At 42.3% G+C, this 9,251-nt stretch overlaps 1 protein-coding gene across 1 annotated transcript in view; it reads left to right on the top strand.

Annotated features, from left to right (window-relative positions):
* The first annotated feature begins 5,532 nt into the window (after positions 1 to 5,532).
* FGF10 (fibroblast growth factor 10) overlaps positions 5,533 to 9,251 on the top strand; it is a 67,057-nt gene continuing 63,338 nt past the window's right edge. The window contains exon 1 of the mRNA XM_005443929.3: positions 5,533 to 6,143. Within this exon, the coding sequence (XP_005443986.1) occupies positions 5,810 to 6,143 (334 nt within the window). The 5' untranslated portion in view covers positions 5,533 to 5,809. The remainder of the gene's footprint in view (positions 6,144 to 9,251) is intronic.

The following is a 9,251-nucleotide window of genomic DNA, read 5'->3' as shown; positions in this document are numbered from 1 at the left end:
ACGGTCAGTGTCCAACCCACGCACATAGCTATTTACGGTACTGCAGCTCAATGTCTGGCGGTCTGTAGTGTCTCTTCCAGATGACTCCATAGAATGCACTTTTTTACTTATTTCTTCTTGTTTTTTTAACAGCTGTATTTATCAAACAAAATTCGTACAGATATTTTCAAATGTCACGCATCTCTTTGTAATTTTTGTCAGACATAGCATGACTATACACTTATTTTAAAAGAATAGTCGTAATTAGCATTTTAAACAATTTTCTTAATTGTCTGCTTGAAGCACAGCATTCAGACAGTTTTGCCAATATCTTCATGAGAAAGAAACTGATCTAAGTCTTGGGGCAAATCCTGTCTGGACCCACAATTTATATGTTTGTTCACAAGACGACAACCTGTGCAGCTCTAAGAGCTGCCATATTTTGATTCTGTTTCTTAAAAGAAAAACATAAAACAGAGTATATTCCAGCAAATCTTATCACCAAACTACTTATCACCAGTGGCAGCGCTAGCCTAGCCAACTCTTCATTCTTCTACCAGATCTCATGGAGTGAGTAGCATCTTAACTGTCCTACTCCTCCTGAGGACTAGCCTCAGCCCAGGCAGGGCACTTGGCCATTCTCACTAGTGACTGTAGGCTGGGTGGAACCAGCTCTGGCTGAACTACATTTAGGTTATCTCAGACTTGTTTTGCACGTGTCTGTTGTTATGCCTGACCTAGAAATGCAAGTGGGTTTGAAATAAGAAATCAATGCTGAAAGAAGCATTTTATTAACCTCTGCTAAACTCTGCTTGAGTTATTCTCCAGTTTTGGATAAATAGTTGGAAAGGAAAGTGCACGGAGAGCCGAGGAGTATGCTCCACACACTACCAAATCCCACTATGATGGGCAGCTAAAAGAGTATTCTGATTTTATGTGTCTTATTCCAGCTTCATACACACAAAAGAGTTACACTGCCTTCAGTCTTGGTCTTCGACAACTTATTTTATGCCTCACTCTATACATAAAATTAGAATGATATCAGTATTTTAACACCTTTTAAATCACATGGAGGTGCATAAAATGGTGGAAAACAGAGATAAATTCAATGACAGTGATTTTTCAGATTTCTCAGATTTCTCATAAGAAAACAACTGTAATGATGATTTTTTTTCCCCTCACGCTTTAAGACATACTTTACTCAGATAAAATACAATGGCCGTTAGTCCCCATTGTTGGTGGGCATGAACTCCACAGTGTAAAGATTTCAGCAAATAACACTGCATCTCAAAACAAACAGCTTGCCTTACTGCTGGCTGGTAGTTGTGGATACTATGTGCCACTGCCTTTTCTTCAGAAGTAAGAGCAGTGTTTTACAGCACTAACAAGTTCATCAGTTTGGAACTGACATACAGATGGAGGCATCTGAGCTGTCATTAGCATTTGGCATTCCTCACCTCATTTCTGGCAGAGCTGCCTATCTGGCAGTGACATTCCTGGCCCAAATCTCTCTCAATGAAACCACTGCCAAATTCCCCAACACCTTGAATTAAGAACAGAATTGGGTCCCATGACCAGGAGATGTATGTGCATCTCTCTCGTCATACTGTAAGCAGTAAATGTTCTGATCGCTATGTAGCAATCCAAACTGCAGGGCCAGTGACATCCAAGAGTGAGTTGATTACACATCCAAGAGTGAGTTGATTACACATCCAAGAGTGAGCTGATTACATTAACACTCAAAGGCATAGACAGATTTATTTACAACACCAGAAAAGATAATGCCTTGCCTAGGGAAAATCATACAAGGCAAAATCTATTCCAACTACCTTAAAATATTCTTTCTCTGATTCAAGTCACCTGCTTAGCAAGGAAAAAAAACCCAGACCAGAAATAAAGAAAACCCCAAAGCATTGCTCCTTGCTGATCAAAAGACAAAAACATGACATAAGTTATCACTACAAGTATCAAACAAATATTTTGGTTAGATTATTTTTCATTACAATTCACTTCTGCGACTCATTTCCAACATTCTTTGGAAAGTAAACCGACCAAAAAGAAAATTCTTAAAATACATTTTCTACTTTTTACACATTTTTTTGAAAAGAGCTTTCTTTATTTCATTCTGGATGAGTCAACGTAGTTCAGGATTCATAAAACTGCAGTGCAGGATACTGGTCACAGAATCTTAAGAGTGGTAAAAGGCAAAACAGAAACACTGTTTTAGAAGCAGCAGGTACCATTTCTAGTCTAGGACCTGTGCTGAAGGTAGCTGCTTTTCAAGCTTAGCAATGGAACAATTAATAAAGGAACCCATTAAGGTCTGATTGTTGCTGCTAAAAAGGAAGGTTGAATTTCAGTCCTTTGAAGTAACTGAGAATGATTCAGGCCTCATTACAGAGATATAATCTACATTCATACATTTATGTTAGTGATTCAAATCTATTGGGACAGATTGAATTCCGTTAAATAGTGCATCTTTCCTGTGGAACTTTTCTCAGGCTTTCTCAGGCTAACCTAAGAGGTGACCCGACAATACAAAGTAGTGGGGTATTTAGGGATTCAACTGTGCTATAAAAGAAAGGCTATACAGAAAGTAGAAAAAAGAATGAGATACAATCTAAAAAGCTATGTCAGCTTTTCATTTGGACTCTGTTTTGTAAATGCCCTCCCTGTCATCACACAGGATTGAAAAGGACTCTATGCGTTGTAGTAGTTTTAAGTACTGCACTGAATATTGCACCTGCCAGAAGCAGATTTAATATGAAATTCCTGATATGTTGGTTTAGTTCTTAACCACAAGATCTTACAACCAACATACAGCCAATAACAAGCCAGAAATACATGTAAGCAGAAGTCTTCTTGAGTAAATTCAAGACAGTACCTATTTTTTTAATGAGTAGGGGTTAAATACTTCTGCTCAACCCCCAAACTACTATTTTTCTCCTGCCACCAGAGATCCTAAAATGCCAATTCACTGTATTTTCCAGCACTTTACAGAAAAAAAGAAAAAAAGACAGAAAAAAATGAAAGGTTTCTTCAAATGTATAGTTTCAAGACATAGCAATTATTTACAATTTAAGCTGTTGGAATCAAAAGAACTTCAGTTTTAGAAATAATGTGTTGTGCCCTTCATAACCTAGACAGCAACCAAATATTGACATCAGTTTTGTGGATATATATAAGCTGTGAGGCATTCACTGAAAAGTAGGCTTTTGCTTTTCATTTTGGTGTTTTTTTTTTTTTATTAGTTGCCACAAAAGGAAAGCCTAAATCAGATTCACAAAAAAATTTCTGAAATGCTTTGCACTCATTGCAAATACATGCAGAATAAATACTCTGAAGTATCATAAACAACACCATAAAACATATTGATTCTAACATTAAATGGTTTCATTTTTAAGGCTGTTTAAATGTCACCCCCAGAATGTGAAATCATAAATTTAGGAGCCAGCTCTTTCCAGAATAAACACCATAATTGGAGAAAATCTTTTCTAATTTCTGTTGTGAAGTTCACAATATATTTAACATCCTAATCTAATGCATCAGTCTAATTTTAGAACTATTTGTTCTTTTCTGCATTTTCTGTTGTTTAAATTAAGATTTACTCCAAATGCCAAATGTAATTGCATAGGCAGTTTTCCATTGCAGTCCACTGATCTGTATTAATAAACTGCCTTCAACAAATATCTGGGTTTATGTATTGAGCTACTCACTGTGTTTATGTGCTGCTTCACTTCTCCTCTATTTCATTCTCTTAGTGAATATTCCACCTACTTGCATTCCAATACGGTTATTTAACAATACTAAATGCTGAACAGAAATGTAATGTCTTGCATGCTGCTTGCACCCTCCCAGCCAATGATCCCTTATTCTGGTGTTAAAAGACATCATATGGAAGATGCCCGCCAATTACTGGGAAAGTTAACAGTTGAGTGAGGGGCTAGAAATATTAATCTGTCGTAACATTCAGTATGTGAAACGACAAGTCCATTAGGAGAGAAGGAATCAAAGGGAAAACCAACAACATACACCCCTCAATGAAAATAATAGCTTGAAAAATCGCTTTAAAATAGCCTTGAAAATGGAAAATTTATTTCTTTCTGGCAAAGAAAACTGCATTAGTTTAAAAAAAAATAAAGACAGCGAAATATTCAGACAGATTTTATGGGGAAACCTTTGCAATTCCAATAAAACCCCTTTTGCTTTGAAGTCAGATGTGTGATTCGGTAAATGACTCATGTTAGCAATTAGTAAATGGTCATTTAGGGCCCTGATTTCTTTTGAGACAAGAAGGGTGAGGGTGGGGAAAGAAACACAATAAATCTTGAGAGGCTTAAAAGGAAGAGCAGGCTAAAGTGTGAACTTTTTATTTCAGCAACGGAAGCAAGAAATCAGTGATTCATTAATGGAGGGAGAAAGACCTCCATGGAAGCTGGCAAAGAAGAAGAAAAAGGAGCTAATTATGTCTCTTCCCTTTTTACTCTCTCTGACTAGCATATAATCTGCTTTTCCAGGGTCTGCCTGTAGTATATACTTCTTTCCAACCTCTCCAACCAACCCCTCCTCCAGTGGGGGGGGGGGGAGGGGGGGGGGATCTAGCAGGCAACAAGCTCCAGGTGGCTTTCTCAAGCGCTCCACTGCCAAAAAAATAAAATAAAATCCTCCGGTAGAAAAGTTTTTTGGGTTCTTTTTTTTTTTTTTTTTTTCTTGGGGGGGGGGGGGGGGGGGAGGGTGGGGTGAAGAGGGAGGGAAGCCTCCCTGGAGGGGATTGGTTCAGCCTGGAAGACAGGGAAATTAGTAAAGCATGAGTCTCCGAGCCATGCTGGTGGCCGGCGGAGGAGCAGGACGCCGCAGCAGCAATTAGCAGCCAGCCAAAGGCGGCGGCTGCCGCCGCTGCAGCCCCGGAGGAGGCGAGGGCAGCTCCCGGCGCTGCCTCCGCAGCAGGCACCGCTCGCTCCAAGGGTTTCAGATGTCCCACCGCTGCCTGACCCGCCGCAAATGAGGGTTGACCACCAGAGGCACATCCCACCTCTGATTTGTAATCTCTAACATTTAGGCTACGGCTTCCAACCTGTTTACAACCAAGGGGAGAAGGAAAGGAAGGGGGGGCGGGAGGGGGGAGACACAACGTGGGATTTTTTTTTTCTCCCTCTCTTTCTGGATTTTTTTTTTTTTAATACTGTGCTAGAGAATTCAAAGCAAAACAAAGAAACTGCCTCCTCTGGGGTCGTCAGTGAGAAAGGACGGGTTGCGCAACTGGTTTGGGATTTGCAAAAAGGCAAGGGGGTGGGGATCAGAAGAAGGTGCAAAGCCACAACGTGTGAGTGCGTGTGTAAAGGGGTATGTGTGAAAAATTCCTTCCAGCACCCCTCTCCACTGGTTATTATTTATCTTTGTTGTTGTTCACTATGCTGTCATCTATTTTTCAGACCTTTCTGCATCTAAGATGGTGAAGAAAGGAGTGAGGAAGAGAACAAAATAACTACTGGGAAGTCTCAAACCAGGTTGGGGAGTGTGTGTGTATGTGGGGGGGGGGTGGGGTGGGGAAGAGCAAAAGGAAAGAGGATTAACCACAGCAACCCCCCAAAAAAAACCAACAGCTCTTTTTTCTGAGGGAGGACTCGAAGGATTAAAAGGCAGCAACTTCTGAGGCGATTTGTCCCCTGAGTTATGGATGTTGGTGCACTAACTTCAGGCCAGATCAGAGCTCAGAGGGATCTAACCAGAAACAGCAACCACCGGCTCTCCACTTGCCTTTTACCAGGTTTTACCCTTCCAGTATGTTTCATTTGATAAGACATTTTCCAGCGCCCAGAGTTTCAGTACAATGTGCAAATGGATACTGACAAATGGTGCCTCAGCCTTTTCCCACCTGCCTTGTTGCTGTTTGCTGCTGCTGTTCTTGGTGTCTTCTGTGCCTGTCACCTGCCATGACCTCGGCCAGGACATGCTGTCCCCGGAGGCCACCAACTCTTCTTCATCATCCTCCTCCTTCCCCTCGTCCTTCTCCTCTCCTTCCAGTGCGGGGAGACACGTGCGGAGCTACAATCACCTCCAAGGAGACGTGCGCAAGAGGAAGCTCTACTCCTACAACAAGTACTTTCTCAAGATCGAGAAGAACGGCAAGGTCAGCGGCACCAAGAAGGAGAACTGCCCCTTCAGTAAGTACGGCTCCGCCGCCGCGCTGCCGGGCAGCGCCTGCCCAGCGCCCCGGCCGCGGCAGCCCCGGCGCCCTCGCCCCCTCGCTGGGGAGGGAAGGGGACGGGGACGGCGACGCCTCGGCGGGAAGGGGGCGCGGGTGGGGTGGGCTCCTCCGGGACGCAGCTCTCCGCTAGCCCGTATCTGCAAGTCTCCTCGGTTACATTTGTTTTGCAAATGGCTTCGCCTAGCACAGTTTGTTTCTTTGCCTGGCAGAAAAGCAAAGCAAATTAGAAAGATGTGCAAGGATGTGGCGCGGAGTGGCGGGGGTCATTGTCTCCCGAATCTGAAAATTATTATCCCCTGTCATTAAAGTGCCTTGATGAGAACGCTGTATTGGAACAATGCATCAGTTCCCCCCATGCACACACGCTCGCTCTTCTCCAGGAGCCGCACAAGAGCTGTCTGCTCCGCACTCCCTCCTCCCCGAGCCCGGAACGGGGGGGTCCCTTTGGGCTGGGGTCGTGCCCGGGTTCGCTCCATGCCGCGGGGGCGCCTGGCGGGCGCAGGGAGCCGGTGCGCGGCCGCCCGCAGCGCGGCGGTGCCGGTGCGGTGCCAGCCGCGTCCTGGCGCGCCCGCCGCCCGCTGCCGGGCCGCAGCGCCGCTATACCGCTCCATTGTAAACATCTGGGGCCGGCTTCGCGCAGACCTCACACGCATTTCATTGTCATTTTTTTTTTTAATTATTTCAAAGCAAAAGGCATATGACTGTTTCCATGGCTGAAGTTTTGAGCTTTTCTGTAGTTCTAATTAGACCGTTAGTAATAGCATGCTCCTGGTAATGTATTTCTGGCTGTCAGTGCTCAAAATGTAACCTTTATTCGGTTTTCCTGCCTGGGCAATCTCAAGCTGAAGTAAGTGCAGTAAATCACAATATATTGCACTGTAACTCTTAAGTGACTGCATCCCACTATAGTAGCATGCTGAGAAAGTAAGCTCTGTTATGCTGGAGGAAACTCTCTGATGGGCTTCAGTGGTGGACAGCCACATTTTGGTTCTTGGACTGGTTTACATAAATCCAAATAAATCTGAGGATAAGTCTTCTGTTAAATTAAAACAACTTAAAGTAACTTAAGTAGGTCTTGTTAGCTAATGTGTAAAGTATGGAGTACTTCAGCAGGTTGCCATGCTATATGACAGACATGACTGTTAATTCAGCTGTTTTTCTATTAAATACCCATAATGTAGGCTTACAAAGAGGGAGGAGAGGGCTGCAGTGTCATGTGTCATTACTTCACTTGCTCCACCTTGCAACTTCATACTTTATTATGCACTTAATATTCATAAAAACTTTAGATGTCAAAGCAGTTTAATCTTAATACCTCCCGTTCTGTGTTCCACAGAAAGCCAAATTATTGGAAAACAGAGCTACGATGAAGGCTTCGCTTTGATAAATTTGTGTGGAATGAGGCCCTAGCACTGTATTCCTTAGATTTAATTTTGTTTGGCAGAGGACAGCATCATTCCCCCAAAATTGGGATTCTGAAAGCTTTGTGTGCACCTCTGAGAGTAACAAGCCATTATGTGTAGAGCATTACTGTCAAGTAGGCTGTAAGGGGCCCAATCGGACAACAATGTACTCAGAGCTAAGTAACTACTCATTTGAGCGGTCCCACCTAGCCAGCAAAACTGTTCAGTCAGTAAAGTTGCATGCATGCATGTGCTTCTGGGAGACCTTGCCAAGAAAAGGTAGAATACACTGAAATGCACATACTGATCTTTCTACTTTCAGTCAACGTACAATAACAACCCACTGCAACTATAGAGTGTGATCCTTTTCCCCTGGTTTTCCAGTCAATGCATCAGAAAGAGACTTTGCATTCTGGTGGTGTCATGGTTACTGTCACATCTGCAACTATCTACTGAAACAGAGGAGAATGTAATTTGTTTCATATAAAAGCAAAACAATGACTTCATTATGCATAGTTGTATCCTGTCCCTCAAATTTATGTGCGGTGAAGAAAGGACTCAGATCATCCTAAAACTTGCAGCTTGCTAACTGCACTTATATCACAAAATCAGACCTAGTGTGCATCTTTAAATACGAAACAATTAGGATTTTGTTAGAAGATAAGTCAAACAGTTGTATGTTCCTCTTTAGTAGTCATTACAATATGCCACGTGAAATTGTTTTCTGTAAAAGTACATAGTCTGAGACAATTTAAGAATATATTTACAGCACCTTTATTTCAAAGGTAGCTGTGCTATCATAATACTGCTGTAACCCTGAGCTGGACTGATTCCATACAAATATATGGTATCTTTAAGATAGTCTGAAATACATAATTATATGTGGATAGATTCCTGCCGTGCTTGAAGAGTCAGCCAGCCAGCCTACAAAATTGTAGCCTGTTGAACATTAGAGGCTATTTAACCTCTAATACATGTTCCTCTCTTGAAACCATGCTTTCCTAAACAAATAATAGTGAATGTTGACACACAAGACTTGGAAATATTCTAATTTGGGGGCTAATTTTCTTTTTCTTATATGCTAATGTTTAAAATTCATTTATGTTGCAGTAAAGCCTTATCTGTAGGGCTGTAAGATCATGATACGTAATTAGGTAACAACTTTCATGTCTGGATGCCAGTTAAACACTATCAAGCAAGAACAATTGGAGAAAGTCAGAGTAAACATTCAGAAAACAGAATTTAGTCTTCAGCCTTTAAATGGCTCATGCAGCGTTCATAATTTGCTCTGTAAATATTGTGTAGAGTGTGCTAAATTGAAGTTTGATCTGGCAGATGGTTTCCAACTTAATTGCTTGGAACTGTTCCATCAACCTTTCTTTACCTACAGGGTAAGGGGAACAGAGGTAGCTTCTGACTGCTCTGTCAGGAGGCTGGGGGAACTTGCAGCATTTGGTGTATCTGGAGGGTGTCTGTCAGTACATAGAAGTAGAACACATTTTAAGTTTTGTTTTATTGATCCTTACGTCTGGAAGTTTGTCCTCAAAATGCAACTGATAGCTCCTCCCACAGCACCACAGCTGTGAGTTCCCTTGCCCCTGTGCTTGACAGAGCTATTTGCATGCATGAATAAGGAGACCTGTACTGCTTTCTGGTGACTG

This window comes from Falco cherrug, chromosome Z (assembly GCF_023634085.1).
Source record: "Falco cherrug isolate bFalChe1 chromosome Z, bFalChe1.pri, whole genome shotgun sequence".
In the NCBI taxonomy this organism is placed as follows: Eukaryota; Metazoa; Chordata; class Aves; order Falconiformes; family Falconidae; genus Falco; species Falco cherrug.
The sequence above is the reverse complement of the archived record's forward strand: the minus strand, read 5'-3'. Positions and strand labels throughout refer to the sequence as shown.